Below are 18,156 nucleotides of genomic sequence, written 5' to 3'. Positions count from 1 at the left end.
AAGTTGTAACAATTATAAATATAAATATGTTTCTAACAGCAAAACCCCCAAGTATATAAAGCAAATATTGACAGATTTGAAAGGAGAAAGAGATGGTTCTACATTAATAGTATGAGATTTTAATACACCACTTTACAAAATGGATAGAATAACTAGACAGTATTCAATAAGGAAGGAGAAGTCATAAGCAATATATAAAACAACTAGACTTAACACAAATATAGAGCACTACCCAACAACCAGCAGAATACACATTCTTCTCTAATCTATATGGATAATTCTCTAGGATAAACTCTATGTTAGGTCACAAAATTAGGCTTAAAAAATTTAAAAAGACTGAAACCAGTTAAAATAACTTCAACTACACAGAATAAAGCTATAAATCAAAAACAGAGGGAGAATCGCAAAATTCACAAATATCTGGAAATTAAACAACACTCAAACAACCAATGGGTCATGAAATAACTCACGAGGGAAATCAGGAAATATCTTGAGATGAATTAAAATGAAAAACATCAGCACTTACAGGATGCAGACAAGTGAGGGTTGAGAGAATTTTTTTTCCTGATCCTAATATTTTTATTGTAAAAACTTAATATACAAACATTCCAAATATGGTGTACAATCAATGGCTAACAATATCATCACATAGTTGGGTATTCAACACCATGATTACTATTATTATTTTTTTACATGGGCAGGCACCGGAAATCGAACCCGGGTCCTCTGGCATGGCAGGCAAGCATTCTTGCCTGCTGAGCCACTGTGGCCCTCCCAGGCATGATTATTCTTTGAACATTTGCATCACTCCAGCAAAAGAAATAAAAAAGAAAAACTCATACATACCATACCCCCCTTATACCTTCCTCTCACTGACCACTAGTATTTCAATTTACTCAATTTATTTTGACTTTTATACCCCATATTATTTATTTTTAACCATATTTTTTACTCATCTGTCCATACCATAGATAAAAGGAGGATCAGGCACAAGCTTTTCATACAGTCGCACTGTAAAAGCAGTATCATTATACAATCATATTCAAGAAACATGGCTACTCAAACACAGCTCTCAGTTTCAGGTACTTCCCTTAAACCATTTCAATATACCATAAACTAAAAAAGAGATATCTATATAATGCATAAGAATAACCTCCAGGATAATCTCTTGATTCTCTCTGAAATCTCTCAGCCACTGACACTGTATTTGTTTCATTTTTCTCTTCCCCCTTTTGGTCGAGAAGGTTTTCTCTGGGTCCCAGCTCATCCTGGGACTTCTGTCCCACGTTGCCAGGGAGATTAACACTCTTGGGAATCATGTCCCATGTAGGGGAGGAGGGCAGTGAGTTTGCCTGTTGGCTTAGAGAGAGGCCACATCTAAGCAACAAAAGAGATTCTCTGGGGGTGACTCTTAGGCCTAATTTTAAGTAGGCTTAACCTATCCTTTGCAGGGATAAGTTCCATAGGGGCAAAACCTAAGATCAAGGGCTTGGCCTATTGATATGGTTGTTCCCACTGCTTGGGAGAATATGAGAAATTCTCCAAATGAGGAAGCTGAATTTTTCCCCCTTTCTCCTCATTCCCCCAAGGGGACTTTGCAAATACTTCTTTATTCACTGTTGAAATCACTCTGGGATTTCTCAGGGCATCACACTAACTTGGGCAACCAACAAGATCTCATGCCCTATTCAAGATTCCATGTATTTATGGAGTTCAGTTAAACTGACTTCACAAGTTAAATTAGGAAATGCACAACTCAAAATATAAATTTTGTACCAAATAAACATCTCTCCCTTCAGTTTCACAGAGAAGTTGAAGCTTTAAAATATGGATGATATAATCCTTTACCCAGTCTGCTGATATATCAGAAGATATATATCCAGGTCAGCTTCATTCATATCTCAGGGAGAAATTTATAGTCCTCAATGCTTACATTAAAAAGAAGAGATAAAAATCAAAGATCTAACTATGTACCTGGAAGAACTAGAAAAATATTAACAAACTATACCCAAAGGAAACAGAAGAAAATAAATAACAAAGATTAGAGCATAAATAAATGAAAGAGTGAATTAAAAAAAGGAAAGAATTAGCAAAATCAAAAGTTGATTCTTGTAAAAGATCAATAAAACCGATAAACCTTTAGCTAGATTTACAAGGAAAAAAGAGAAAGTGCATAAAAAACACAAATAAGAAATAAAGAGGGAAATTACTATTGCCATCATAGAAACAAAAAGGATTTTAAGAGGATACTATGAAAAAATGTAAGGCAACAAATCAGATAACCCAGATGAAATGGACAAATTTCTAGAAACATACTGTGCTAGTTAGATTCAGGTGTCAATTTGGCCAGATGAAGATGCCTAGCTCTATTGCTGTGGACATGAGCCAATGGTATGTGAACCTCATCTGTTGTTGATTACATCTGCAGTTGGCTAGGTGGCATGACTGCTGCAATGAATGATGTTTGATTTAATTGGCTGGTGCTTAAATGAGAGAGTTCAACTTAACAAAGAGCAAGCAGCTCAGTAAACCTCATCTCAGAATCGCAGCTCAGCCCAGGCCTTTGGAAATGCAGACAGAAATCATCCCAGGGAAAGCTGTTGGAACCCAGAGGCCTGGAGAGAAGGCCAGCAGAAATCACCCTGTGCCTTCCCATGTAAGGAAGAACCTCAGTAGAAAGTCAGCTGTCTTTCCTCTGAAGAACTATACATTAACTAAATAAATCCCCTTTTATTGAAAGCCAATCTGTCTCTGGTGTGTTGCATTCTGGCAGGTAGCAAACTAGAACACATACAAATTACCTAACCTGAATCAAGAAGAAACAAAAGACCTCAACAGACTAATAACAAATAAAGAAATTGAATCAGTTGTCAAAACCTCCCCAAAAAGAAAAGCTCAGGACCAAATGTCTTCACTGGTGGATTTTACCAAACATTCAAAGAGGAATTAACACTAATCCTGTTCTCTCTTCCAAAAAAAATGAAGAAGCAACACTTCCTATACTCATTTAATGAGGCCAGCATCACCCTAATACGAAAGACAAAGATACCACATGAAAAGAAAATTTCAGACCCATATCCACTATGTACAAAAATTCAAAATTCTACAACAAAATACTAGCAAACTAAATCCACAGCATATTTAAAGGATTATATATCATGATCACTTGGGATTTATCCCAGGAATGCAAAGGTGGTTCAAGATAAGTAAATCAATACAACATATTAATTGAATGAAGGGGAAAGCACCATAATTATCCCAGTTGAATACAAAATCCAGCATCCCATCTTGACAGAAACACTCAAACAACTAGGAATAGAAGGAAATTTCCTCAACACGATAAAGGGCATATATGAAAAAAACCATAGCCAGCATCATTCTCAAAAGAAAGACTGAATGTTTTCTCCCTGTACTGGTTTGAATTGATGTATGTACCTTAGAAAAAGCCATGTTTTAATCCTAATCCCATTTTGTAAAGGCAGCCATTTCTTCTAATCCCTATTCAGTACTGTATGTTTGAAACTGTAATCAGATCATTTCCCTGGAGATGTGCTTTAATCAAGAGTGGTTGTTAAACTGGATTAGCTGGAGGCGTGTCTCCACCCATTTGGGTAGGTCTTGGTTAGTTTCTGAAGTCCTATAAAAGAGGAAACATTTTGGAGAATGAGAGATTCAGAGAGACTAGAGCAGAACAACACAGCCGTGAAGAGCAGAGTCCATGAGCCAGCGACCTTTGGAGATGAAGTAAAATGCCTCCTGGGGAGCTTCATGAAACAGGAAGCCAGGAGAAGAAGCTAGCAGATGATGTCATGTTTGCCACGTGCCCTTCCAGATGAGAGAGGAACCCTGACCATGTTCATCATGTGCCTTTTCAGATGAGAAAGAAACTCTGACTGTGTTCGCCACGAGCCCTTCCACTTGAGAAAGAAACCCTGAACTTCACTGGGCTTCCTGAACGAAGGTATCTTTAACTGGATGCCTTATATTGGACGTTTCTATAAACTTGCTTTAATTGGGACATTTTCTTGGCCTTAGAACTGTAAACTAGCAACCTATCAAATTCACCTTTTTAAAAGCCATTCTGTTTCTGGTATATTGCATTCTGGCAGCTAGCAAACTAGAACACCCCCTAAAATCAAGAACAAGAAAAGGCTGCCTACTTTTATCACTGATATTTGATTGTACTTCAAGTTTTAGTCAGAGCAATTCGGCCAGAAAAACACATAAAAAGCATCCAAATCACATTAGCTAGTTCTATCTCCTTACCCCATGTTATTGACAGCCTCTTTCAACATGAAAAAGTTAGAATGGCCATAGCCCAAATACCCTTAATGAGAGGGATAGAAAGATCAAAGGTGATGATGAAGTTATACAGAGAAGTTAGGGTTTAATAAACGAATATGATTGCTGAATCATTAAATTGTTATTTCTTTTAGTCTCCAGTATCTTAGGGCAGCTACAAGTAAAAACCTACCAAACTCTAAAATCTGTTCTAAAACTAATTGTTGTGCTGTGCTTTCAAATGTATTGGTTTTTTGTATATATGTTATTTTTCACAAAAAGAAAAAAAAAAGTTGACTGTGATAATAAAAAAAATATTTATTTATTCTAGCCTCCTATGTTTGGGAGCAGCTGGAAGGAAAAACCTGAGATGATGGTTATGGTAGCCCATGACAAACTCTGGGATCTGTCCTGTAACTACTTGTTGAAGAGTGCTTTGAAAACTATTGCTTTTTTCTTTCTTTGCTTTGTATATATGCTATGTTATACAATAAAAAAAGTTAAAAAAAAAAAAAAGCAACCAAATCAGAAAGGAAAAGTAAAATTTTCTGCATTTTTAGCTGACATGATCCTACATAAAGAAAATGCTGAAATATCTACAACAAAGCTATGAGAACTGAAAAAGAAATTCACTGGTGGGGTACAAGATCAGCTTGCAAAAATAAGTGGTGCTTCAATACACTAGTTAAGAAAAATGTGGAAAGGAAATCAAGAAAAAAAATCCATTTATAATAGTAGTTAAAAGAATAAAATATCTAGGAATAAACATAGCCAGGGATGTTGTTTTAGTTTCCCGGGCTGCTCAAGCAAATACCATCCAATGGGTTGGTTTATAAAATGGGAATTTATTAGCCTATGGTTTTGAGGCTCGGAAAAATTCCAAATCAAGATGTTATCAAGATAATGGTTTCTTCCTGAAGCCTGGCCTCCTGGGGCTGACTACCAGTGATCCTTGGTCATAAGCTCCTATGTCCCATGTCCACATACATGGTGGCCTCTCTTGGCCTCTCTCCTCTCTTCCAGGTTCCACTGACCTTCAGCTCTTGGTTCCAGTGGCTTTTACTTTCTTTGTCTGAATTTCATTCTGCTTATAAAGGACCCCAGTAATAGCATTAAAACTCATCCTGACTGAGTTGGGTCATACTTGAACTGAAGTAACCTCATCAAAAAGTCCAACTAATAATGGTTTCAAACCCACAAAATAGATTGCATTTAAGAACATGTTTTTCTGGACAGCTCCTAACCACCACTTACATACTTGGAAAACCATAAAACATTGCTAACAGAAATCAAAGAAGACCTAAATGGAAGGGTAGTCTGTGTTTATGGATTGGAAGACTAAATATTACACAGATGTCAATTCTACCCAAAGTGATTTACAGATTCAAAGCAATTCCAATCAAAATCCCTAACAGCCTTTTCTGCAGAAATGGAAAAGCCAATCATCAAATTCTTATGGAAGAAGCCCCAAATAGCCAATAACATCTTGAAAAAGACAAAAAAGTTGGAGGACTCATACTTTCCGATTTTAAGACTCATTATAAAGCTACAGCAATCAAAACTGCAAATCAATTGCACGAGGACAGACATTTAGACCAATGGAATAAAACTGAGAGTTCAGCAACAAACTCTCACATCTATGGCCAATTGCTTTATGATAAGGGGGTAAAGACCACTTAGTTGGGAAAGAACAGTCTCTTCGACAAATGGGCTGTGAAAACTGGATATCCACGTGTAAAAGAATTAAAGTGGACACATTACCTCACATCATATACAAAAATTAACTCGAAATAGAAAAAAAATCTAAAATATTAAGAACTAAACTTTTAAAACTCTTAAAAGAAACCAGAGCAGGACATCTTCAAGATCTTCTATTAGGCAATGGATTCTTAGACTTCATGCCAAAAGCATGAGCAACAGAAGAAAAAAAATGGATAAACGGGAAATCTAGCAAATAAAAAACTTGTGCATCAAAGGACACGATCAAGAAAGTCAAAAGACAATCTACAGAATAGGAGAAAATATTTGGAAACTATCTATGTGCTAAGTTTCATATGTGGAATATAAAGAATAAAATGACACACAGCCTCATTGAAAAAAAAAAAAAACAGGAAAAGGACCTGAATAGACATTTCTCTACAGAGGATATACAAATGACTAATAAGCACATAAAAAGATGCTCAACATCATTGTCATTTGGGAAAGGCAAGTCAAAACCACCAGATGCGACTTCATATTCCCTGGGATGTCTATTATTAAAAACAAAACAAAAAAAAAACACACACAAAAATCCACTAAGTGATGGTAAAGATGTGGAGATCTAGGATACTTATTCATTGCTGGTGGGAATGTAAAATGGTGCAGCTGCTGTGGAACACAATTTAATGGCTCCTCAGAATGTTAAGTATAGAATTACTACATGACCTGAGAATCCTATTTCTAGGTATACAGCCAAAAGAACTGAAAGCAGGAACTTAAACAGATATTTTTACACTGATGTTAATAGTGGCCTCATTTCCAATACCCAAAAGGTGGACACCCAAATATCCATCAACAGTTGAATGAATAAACAAACTGTGGTATATACACGCAATGGAATATTATTCACGCATAAAAAGGAATGGTATTCTGATAAATGGGAAAAACTAGATGAAATTCAAAACATTATGTTGGATGAAATAAGCCACACATACAAACAAATACTGCATGATCTCACCATAGAAATAATGAGAATATACCAAATTCATAGTCAGAAATCAGAATACATGTTACCAGGGGCAAAGGCGAGAGTGGGAGTGGGAAATGGAAGTGAATGAGTAATCCGTCTTGGATGATGGAAAAATTCTGGTAATGATGGGTGTTGATGGCAGCAAAACACTGTGAATGAATTACCACCACCGAAATGTATACTTGAAAGAAGTTAAAATGGAAAATTTTATGGTGCATATATTTTACCACAATTAAAAAAAATTTTAAACCAACACAATTGAACAACACAAAAATTGTACACTGATGCAAATTATGGGCTTTAGTTTATAATATAACATTGATTCATCAATTGTAACAAATCTATCACACTAATGTGAAATGTTAATAATCTGGAAAACTGTATTTGTGTCACATATGGGAATCTACTTTCTGAATGCTTTTTCTGTAAAACTCACAAATGCTCTTAAAAAAAGTGAGGCTCTCTATTTTCCCATGTACTTATTCTCACACCATTGTGTTTCATTCTCTGAGATTTAATTTTTCATTCCTCTTACAGATCTACCAAACTACTCTCCATACCATCCAGAAGTATGTGTCTCCTGTAGTACTCCAGCAATTTCCTTATTCATCTTTCTCCCTCAAATCTATCTTTATCTATATCTTTTACATTAGAGAAGGAAGTTTCTCTTCTGCTGTCAATAGGCTAGTCTCAGCTTGGTTGCTCTTACGTGCATTCAGTCCGATTTCCTTCAGGGATTACACTTCTTCAGCTATTCTCTTTCTCTGCTATATCCTCTACCCTCTGAATTGAGTCTTTCAACCCCAACCTCAATATTTTCTCATCTAATGAAGTAAAATGATTTAAGTCATAACTTACTCCATCTGTCTTACCTTCAAACTATGCTTCCGTAAGTAGTCTACCTATGAAGTCTTTTATTCACTATATACCCTCCCAATCTTGCTGCAATCAAGCTACTACTTGCACCATTTTACTGCAACCTTTTATTTCAGTATTACTCCTCTTAGCTAAATATAATGATCATTTTTCAGACTTTACCTTAAATCTCTTTGGACATTTGCCACTGCCAGCCATTCATTCCTTGAAATTCTCTTCCTTGTTGTACATCATATCACTCAGTCTTGGTTTTATTTAGCTTTATGTGCCCCTTCTCTGTGTCCTTTAAATTCTTAATTTTTCCCCCTACCTCTAAATTGTTAAACTTATAGGGATTCCATCCCTGTCCTTTCTCTCTTTCTATAAGTAATTCCAAACCTGTTTTCGGTCACAGGACTCCTTGAGGATTTGATTAAACAAACAACTCTTTGCTTAGAAAGATGTATCCATGCTGAATTGCATACTTTTAAATTTTAGGTGTATATTCATATATTCATACAATGGAATATTATCAGGCAATAAAAAGTAATGATACATATTAAAATATGAATGAACTTTGAAAACCTATGCTAAGTGAAGGAAGTCAGTCACAAAAGGTCACATATTCTATGACTCCATTTATATGCAGTTTCCAAAATAGGTGAATTCATAGAAAAAAGAAAATAGATTAGTGCTTGCCAGGGGCTGGAGGAAGAGGAGATTAGGGTTTAATTACCAATGGGTAAGGGGTTTCTTTTTGGATTGATAAAAATGCTCTAAAATCACATAGTGGTGATGGTTCCACAACTCTGTGAATATTCTAGAAACCACTGAGTTACACACATTAAAAAGTTGAATTTCATGGTATATGAATATCTTTAAAAAGACACTATTTAAAATAGAAAATAAAAAATATTGACTCGGTAAAACAAAATTGATGTTACTTATATAAATAAAAAAGTGACATTATCTATACTAGGAGTAGAGAGGCACAGTAGTTACATAATGCAAAAATGGTATTTAGCCCTATATCTCTTACATTTGACGTCAGAAAGCAATACCAGATACAGACAGATATATGCAGCACCTTAATTTCTTCTTTTCCTAACTACCAACATCCCCTTCCTCAAAGCTTCACCTCCACTGTCTTTGGTTTAGAGGTAGCTGGGCAGTTAGTGACCTCAAAGCCTGGTCAACCAGCAATCAATTATCCCCTAAACAACTAAATGTTGTAAAACCAGATTAATAAAAAAATAGTTAATTCTTCTTTGAGTTGGCCTGACCTATCCAGTGTTCTTAAAGTGCACTACTCCAAAGGATTTATATAGTTAGAGTTGAATTAAACTTCTATAAATTAAAATTTGGGGGAGAAATTAAACACATCAATGCACTTAAAAGAATGGATACAACTTGAAATTGGTGAACATTTCAAACATTGCTCATTTCTCTTTCTTGACTTAATTTAGAATGCAAAATCAGTGAATGCTACTAAAGTGCAGCATGTTATAGTTCTGGTTTCTGCTTCATAATTAGAACTAGTGCATTTATAGTATCTTTTATCAGTACTATTATTCCTAACGACCCATACATTTTTCTCATATTTAGACCACTGAATGTTTCTAAAGTTTCTTGATGATTTATTTGAAATTGCCACCTTTCATTATAAGAGGACAAATTTATGCTTGCCTTTTTTAATGAAGTCAAAGTTTATTAATATCTTTGAGAGACTACAAGAGCAGTCTAAAACTACTGCAAAAACTGTATCATAAATTCAAATACCTGTATCATAAATTCAAATATCTGTATCATACAGACAGGTAATGGGAATGAGTTGAATCAAATCAAGTGTGGTACAATAGGAGGAGATAAAGAACTGGCAAATATGAGGGCATACCATTCTGAAGGGAGTAGCCAATATATGAACTTCTTGCCATGTGGGGTGGGCCTACTGTTGCCAGATCTTATTTTATCAAAGATAAGAAACTTAAATTTTAATGTGAACTCTCAAGATGAAATGTCAGCAATTCAATTAAAGAAATCTTAGCCCTCTTCTTCCCCCCAGTTCTAATTACTTCTAGATCATTCCAAAGATAAATTTTTGGTTTGGTCTTTCTACAATAAGCACCACGTTAAGTTGGGTATCAAAAGTTTTGATATATTTATCACAGAAAATATTTTCATATTCACAGCAATACTACAAGTTAAAAAGTACCACAAATCACCGTAAACTGCTTTGTTCCTAATGCCAATCATTCTCCGTATGGTTTATAAGAAAGTAAGGCTAGACCCCACTGCCTCTCAAATTTTCCCATTCAAGTATCTCAACGGCAGATACTTGAGCAGCAGCCCCACAGTTTAAGGACAAATTCTTCAAGGGAGAAAGTTTTTGAAGACTCAAGTTGTTTTTTAATCTAAGACTGCATACAAATTTTGGTTTCTACTACAGAACACAGTCGTTCTTGTTTTAATACCAAGTTTTATTGTTGTTTCACTCAGTAAAATTTACCATGTTTATTTTGTGGCTTCACAGGAATCTTTAGCACAAAGCTCCCTAATTCCAAGGTGCAGATCACCTGTTTGAGAAACATGGAATCAGTTTTATCCACTAAAACACTGTTTATGGAAGTGAAAGACCCTTCTTGGAACTCGTGGCTATTAAAGAATGATGCACAAATATACACTTAAAATTTTTAATCTTAAAACTGTAGTATTCTGCAAGAGTTTGTTGAATGAGGAAGATTTAATGATATGGTGAAAACAGCCATTTTTGGTTTAACTCATCACCATCCAGTTTTTGGATGAATACGCTACATTTCTTCAACTTCGTTTCCTTGGGAGCATCGGATTCCCTTACACCTATCTATCATCACCTAGAACCATAGGGTATATCTTTCTCTTCTTCCTAGTCATTCTCACTAGGGAAAATTCGCCTTCCATCTTCCCACAACCATCCTTCCTCCCAAACCCCGGATCGGCGGCAACGCCCCTCCGCGCAGAAGCCGGGTGAGAAGGAGGAGGAAGAGGAGGAGTAAAGCAGACTCCGGTTGCTGGCCTACGGGAAGCTATGCAAGGAAGCCAGAGGGGTCCGAGGTCGCGAAAGGCCCACTGTCGGAGAATGCTCCAGCCCGGCCGAGCGAGGATATCCCTACAGCAATTCCGGTCCCGCTAAACGCAGCATGGGCAACACGCAGAGAAGGTGGGTGGGGGTGGGGGTTGGGGTGGGGGGAGGAATGGTTTTGGCGAAGCGTATGCCCCAGCCATTGAGGATGGAACGCGGTGAAGGACTTCAAAGGACCGGTCAGATCCTGTGCGTCCCCGCGGCCGCTCAGAACGCACAAAGGCCGCCAGCCGGCTTCCTGCAGCTTTCTCACCTGTGTTTGGCGGCCGAGACCCCGACAGGCCTTTCGACTCCGCACGGCCACCGGCAGAAGCCCTGCCCAGCGATATGGATAAACGACGGGGTCAGCTGCCGGCAAGGAGCGACTACTCGGGTTCCACAGCCGACGGGACTTCCAGGTTCGGTTCCCAGAAACGAGCCTCTCCGCTTCTGTCTTGCCCCGCCCTCCCTCCTGCCTGGCGAGGATCCCGGATGTTGCCTCCGTTGGCGCTCAGAACCCCCGCCCTTTATTCTCTGGCGTGGGCCTCTTCCGAATCCGCTACGGGTCCTGCTAGGCACACGAAGGGTTTCGCTGTCTCTTGGGTTGCTAGAGCGTCCTCCTTCTCTCTGTCGCGCTGCAGGTGACGGCGCCCGGAGGCTGTCGGGAAGTAGGCGGGGTGACGTGGGGTTGACGAGCTTAGCGGCGGGTTTGCCGAGATCTGTGACCGGCGGCAGCTTGTGCGAGGGGCGGCTGAGAGCGAGAGGTGGAGCGGGGCGGCGTGCTCCCGGGGCCATGACGGGCAATGCGGGGGAGTGGTGCCTCATGGAAAGCGACCCCGGGGTCTTCACCGAGCTCATTAAAGGATTCGGTGAGAGCCAAGGGAACAGTCTTGGGCCGGGGGTCACGGGAGGAGGCCCAAGCACGGCATGGAGGGTTTCCCTGCAGCCTCCGCCGCCGGTCTACTGAGGGGAGGTGGCCTCGCGAACCTGGAGTTCGGGAGGGCGCGGGAGCCTCCTCAGCACCAGGCAGTTGCGAGTCCACGGTCATTTTCAGAGCCACGAGAGCAAAGACCGTGTGTGTCTTGTACAACGATGTCTGCTTAGGATTTGGTACTCAAAATGTACTTGCTTAATTGATTTGAGTGTCTTCCCCAACCCCTTAAGTATACGTTTTTTCCATTTCGCCAGCTCTTCTCTGCGGTGCGTTCCCCAGCCCAGGCCTGAGTACTCAGGTGCGGCTCTCAGGCATCCGTCTTGCCTGAAAAAGCTAGCTTAGTGTGTTCCTCCTTGAGGTTGGGTGTCTAAAAGAAAAGCCAAGCCGCCCAGGATCCTTAAATATCTGAGCAGCTCTCCAAGACCTCCCCATACGCTGTCTGCACGGGACTGACCACTTCGCTGGTTCTGCTCCGGGGTCATTTTTGGCCTTCCAAGTGTTGTGTTGAGCTGGCTCTCTAGACTAGAGACCACATGCTTTGCCCATAATTTCTTTGGCTATATTCCTTGACTACCATCCTAAATATCAACATTTTGCTTTTTATCCTGCTCTGTCCCTGTTGTTCCCAACCTCTTCTTTGGTCAGTAGTTTATTTTTCATCTGTTACATTTCTTAAAGTATTGATTCTAGCTATTATGTTAAAACATGTACTTGTGATTAAAATGAAACATTGATATATTGTCTATTTACATAGCAAATATTTAGAATTATCATCAAGGATATATTAATCTGCTAAATTTCAGGCACTCTGCTAGGGATTGGAATTCTTTCAGGTCAATAAATCATGACTAGTTTTGATGAACTGACAGTCATCTATAATACAGTATTTATAAGCTCCTATGTTAGAATATATACAAAATATATATATATATATTTCTAGGTGCACAAGTCATAGAAGAGCACAGGCAGAAGGAAAAGCCAGAACAGTAGTGACGTTAAATATATGGCTTGGGGAACAGCTAGCAAACTGATTAAAACATAATATAATGGACTGTATGTGTATTTGTTTTTGAAGCTGAAAAGATAAACTGAGGCTAGATCATATGTCATGTCGTATAGGTTGGATTGCCTTCTTAGTCATTGGGAACTTAGCTGTCAAAGATACCTAAATGGAGAAATGACGTTATTTTTATAATTAAGAAAGATTTGCTATGTAATGGGCAGAGTGGATTGGAGTGAAGTGAGAGAAGCAGATAGAAATCTCTTAAAGTTGTCAAGTGGGTGCTTGGCTATGTGTAAAGTAGAGAATTAGAGAGTAGGTAGATTCACTAGTTTTGCTGAATTAAAATCAGCAGGACTGCTGATTGAAAAAGGCAAAAATGAATGGTTTCTAACTTGGGTGGCTGGTGAAGTATAAGAGAAGAGCAGGTTTGATGGACATGAAAATGGGTTCAGTTTTGCACATAAATCTGCACTCTGCAGGCTTACAAAATTTTCCTTTCAAAACCTTAACTACTGTTAAAAATTAAAATTAACTTTAAAAATCATACTTTTAATATTTTAATAATGTGAAGTAACTGTTTTGAAAAGTAATCCAATTAATTAACATCTGTTCCTTCATTTTCAAATGTCTAGAAAGCTCGGAATAGAAAATGATTTAAATAAAATCATGCTTTAGAGTGTCATGTAAGTGTACCTACCGTATCTGCACTATGAAAAATGAAGCAATAGCTGTTAATTGGTTGATTCCATTAAATCATAGTTAATTTTATATCATCTTTGGATGTTTCAAAGAGAAAAATAATTTATTCTGATAGTTTCCATTCAATTCATGGTTTAAAAAAAGCCTTTGGAAGTTCATTCTTTCAAAAGAGAAATATATGATTGTATTGTGAAGGCTTTTGTAAATTCATTTTAAAAGTTCAAAATTGGAGGAGACACTTTTTGCATATGCAGTGGCTATATAAATAATATTTATATAATACATTTATAATAATTTATATTAAATAATATGGAAATATAAATTTTGGTGGCATGTACTATCATGGTAAAACAAAATTCTTATTAAAATAAAAAAAACCTATAGAGCAGTATACTTTAATTGATTGTGGTGCATATACAATACATAAATGCACCAAACTAATTATGATAATCTACCCATCAAAATAGTACCCATAAACTTCCAACCAAAATAGAATAAGAGGAATTGACTGTGAGTTGTCTTTCCTGCGACAAGTCAGTGACCCCAGCTTCTATTTCAAGAGACTAGAAAAAGATGAAATTAATCCTAAGGTTAAGAAAGGAAATAATAAAATTAAAGTTGAAATCAATGAAACAGAAATGAGATGGCAAAAATCACAGAAACCAAAATTTGGTTCTTTGAGAAGATTGTTAAAGTGATGACTCTATCACTAAACTTATCAGAAAAATAGAAGAGAGGAGACATAAATTGCCAATATCAGGGATATGAGTAGTGACCCCACCACAGATTCTATAGATATTAAAAGAATAATAAGGAAATATGAACAACTTTATGCCAGTAAACTCGACAATTTAAATGGAGTGTACAGTTTCTTTTAAGGACAAATTACCAAAACTCACTCAAAAAGAAATACATAACCAGAATATCTACTAATATATCTGATAATTAGTAAATACATAATATGTCTAATAGATAACCAGTATGTCTACTAAAGAAATTGAAAACTTAAAGTAAAATATTCTCACAATGAAAACTAACCAAGATAGCTTCACTGGTAGATTCTACGAAGTATTTAAGGACAAAATAGTACCTATTCTATGCAGACTTTTCTAAAAAATTGAAGAGGAAAGAATACTTCCTCACTCATTCTGTGAGGCCGGTATTACCCTGACACCAAAACCAGACAAAGATACTATAAGAAAAGAAAAGAAAATTTCAAACGTATACCTTTCATTAACATAAATGCTAAAATTCTAAAACAGTTTTAGCAAATGGTATCCAATAATAAATCAAAAGAATCAACATACCATGACTAAGCAGTATTAACCCAGGAATGTGAAATTGGTTTAACATTTGAAATTCAGTGTAATTCACCACATTCACAAACTAAAAAAAAAAAGAAGCAAAAAGAAATTGAAAAATTTCAGTCTAATATTTTTTTCTGGCTTTTTTTTTCTTTTTCACATTTTTTTTTTATTGTGGAATATAGCGTATATACCAAAAAAGCAATGAATTTCCAAGTACATTTTACCAAGTAGTTATAGAATAGATTTTAAAGTTTGGTATGGGTTACAGTTCCACGATTTTTCATTTTTTCTTCTAGCTGCTCTAAGACACTGTAGACCAACAAAAAAGCAACATAATGATTCAGCAGTCATACTTGTTCATTAAATGCTATCTTATCTGTTTTGCTTCTTCTTCTCTTTAACATATATACATAAAAGGTTTGCATTTCAAAGTACACCCCAGCAATTGGTTGTAGAACAGATATCAGAGTTCGGTATGGGTTACAGTTCCATAATTTTAGGGTTTTTTTTCTAACTGCTCTAAGGTCCTAGAGGCTAAAATAAATGTCGGTATAATGATTCAGCACTCATAGTCTTGACCTTCTCTGTATCATGCCACCATCACTTTTGATATTCTTCCCACTCTTTAGGGGTATTCGGGCTATGCCCATTCTAAAGTTTTCATGTTGGAAGGGGCTGTCAGTAATATGGGATAAGGAAATGAACTAGTTGATATTCTGGAAGGGCTGGCCCCTCTGCATTTCAGGACTTATCTGGTCCAGGGACCAGTCTGGAGGTTGTAGGTTTTGGAGAGTTACCTTAGGACTTTGAACCTTTGTAAAATCTTGTATAATGCCCTCAGTATTCTTTAGAATTGGCAGGAATGGTTTTGATTGGAATTTGGCAAGTTATGATAGGTAGCAGTGTCTAACTGAACCATGCCTGACAGTGACCTCCAGTGTAGCCTCTCATCTCTGTTTGAACTCTCAGCCACTGATAACTTATTTGTTACACTTCTTTCCCCCCTTCTGATTAGGATGACATTGTTGATCCCACGGTGCCAGGGCCAGGCTCATCCCTGGGGATCATCTCCCATGCCACCAGGGAGACTTTCATCCCTGGATGTCATGTCCCATGTAGGGAGGAGGCAGTGGTTTCACTTGCAGAGTTGAGCTTTGAAAGTGAAAGGCCATGTCTGAGCAACAAGAGTCTCCAGGGGTGACTCTTAGGCATACCTATAGGTAGGTATATACATAAACTTCATAAGAGCAAGCCTCAAGATCAAGGGCTTGGCCTATTTATTTGGGTCTCCCTAATGTTTGGCATAGGATCCAGGGTTTCCCCAGTGGTAATGCTTAACGGTTCCATAATTTTTCTCTCATCCCTCAAGAGACTTTGCCAATACTTTTTGATTATCTGCTTAATATACTCTGGGATGTTTCTAGGCATTACATTAAGCTATACAGGATTAAAGGCTCTTATTCTTATTTTGGGCTCCCTGTGTTTGGATTGTTCAAATGTCTGTCCAGACAGGTTGAGTTAGATTATGTGATACAGAAACCTAGATTCTGGACATAGTAAAACTTTCATCCTTTGGTCTCCAACATTTGTTAAGAATTATGAAGTGTGTTTTATTTTAGCTTGCTTGCCAACTAACAAGTGAGCCTGCCGTAATTTATAGATGTTGGCAAACAACTTCTGAATCAGAGAAAAAGGACTGTAGTACAGAACAGGAGGCATCATGCACTTCATGTTTGCATCAGTTCTCCTGTCCTCTAAGTTCATGGTGCTGGAAAGCTGAGGAACTCTGAGTTTAAGGAACACCCTGTTTTATAAAGGGCCCACTAGCAAACGTGCTTAACTTTTGTCTTTAGGGAGACATCTTTATTATTCAAGTCAGCAAATAAGTTTTCCCTCTACCGAAGAACACAATGCATCTTTCAAGTCTGTTTACCACAAACATCCTTGAAAATAAACCAAAACAAAACTGGTAATGCCTCTTGCTCAGAAAACATGCAGAAATCCATTGAGAATTTCTCTAGAATGTCTACCCTCTTTTCTACACAAAATATGCTATTCCCTCGGCTATTCTGGTTAATCTCACTGACAGGTACCAAATTTGTTCAGTTTGTTTATTAGAATATTTATAGTAGTAAGCCAAGTGCTTTTCTCCTTAAGTTTTGTTTGTTTTTTTTTTAAAACATGAGCAGGCACCAGGAATTGAACCCGGGTCTCTGGCATGGTAGGTGAGAACTCTGCCTGCTGAGCCACTATGGCCCACCCTCTACTTAAGATTTTGTATTATCCTTTTCTCTTGGCTCAAGGTATTATTCCTAGTGTAGCAGGTATAGTAGCAATTGTGATTGCTCAGATTTCACCTTGACCTGCAAGGAGGAAGTCTGGGGTAATTCTGTCATTCATAAAAACTGGCCCATAAGTTGGGGCAGATCAGAATGCCTTCTGGCATCAACATGATGTTTCCTTAAATACTTGAAGGTATGTTATACACCCCCAAAGTGCATATCACCTTGTGTTTTTTTTTAATTGCAAAATTGTCACACACATATATTCTGTACATGGTGGACAATTGATGACTCACAATATCATCACATAGTTGTGTCACCTTGTTTTCAGGAAAGAGACAAATTAATGTCTGGCTTCATGCTAGAGGTAGGAAGATAGTCATGACCACACACCTTGTGTCCTTGGAAGAAAACATTGTTTACAATTGTTGGGGTCTCCCATAATGTGAGCCTTTTCAGTTGGAGGTACAAATCAACAATGCATTCAACTTTGAATCTAGTCATTGTTTTTGGAGACAGTGTGTGAGGGCCTTCAATCAAATTGGTCCTGTTTGTTCATACCACCCAGCCAAATGGCCGTTTTTGTGTGCCATAGAACGACTGAGAAAAAATGTGTGGGGATTTTATGCATGGGAGGTGCAGAAGCTGGGGCCATCCTTACTGTCTGATAAACTTGTTGAGGTTTAGGGAAATGGCTATTGAATCATCAAAGCCATTTGCTACTGGATAGCAGACTTAACTGTTAATTAAATTTAGGGTACTAAATTTAGGCAACAGTTTAAGAGAGCTAAATTTAGGCAACAGTGTAAGAGAGCTCCACTAGGATATTTTCTTTGGAGAGGAAGACTCCAGGTATGTTTTTAAGGAAATTATCATTATTATTATTATTATTATTTTAAATTTTTTATTAATTAAAAAAATTACAAGAAAGAAACACAAACATTCCCAACACATACACCCAGCAATTCAC

General features: G+C 37.5%; 2 protein-coding genes across 15 annotated transcripts in view; one reads left to right on the top strand and one right to left on the bottom strand.

Moving 5' to 3' along the window:
- Nucleotides 1–11,609, bottom strand: part of RO60 (Ro60, Y RNA binding protein) — a 51,203-nt gene extending 39,594 nt beyond the window's left edge. The window contains exon 1 of the mRNA XM_077157272.1: nucleotides 11,236–11,609. The gene's annotated coding sequence lies outside the window, so the exon portion shown is untranslated. The remainder of the gene's footprint in view (nucleotides 1–11,235) is intronic.
- The window catches only part of UCHL5 (ubiquitin C-terminal hydrolase L5), a 58,483-nt gene continuing 51,179 nt past the window's right edge, over nucleotides 10,853–18,156 (top strand). For 3 of the 14 annotated variants that reach the window (XM_077157279.1, XM_077157278.1, XM_077157277.1), the window contains exon 1: nucleotides 11,609–11,830. In XM_077157279.1, coding sequence (XP_077013394.1) covers nucleotides 11,755–11,830 — 76 coding nt within the window. In that variant the 5' untranslated portion in view covers nucleotides 11,609–11,754. The other 11 variants (XM_077157275.1, XM_077157274.1, XM_077157280.1 and 8 more) reach the window with 10 other exon arrangements.

This window comes from Tamandua tetradactyla, chromosome 4 (genome assembly GCF_023851605.1).
Source record: "Tamandua tetradactyla isolate mTamTet1 chromosome 4, mTamTet1.pri, whole genome shotgun sequence".
In the NCBI taxonomy this organism is placed as follows: Eukaryota; Metazoa; Chordata; class Mammalia; order Pilosa; family Myrmecophagidae; genus Tamandua; species Tamandua tetradactyla.
This window is presented reverse-complemented; position numbering and strand designations above follow the sequence as displayed.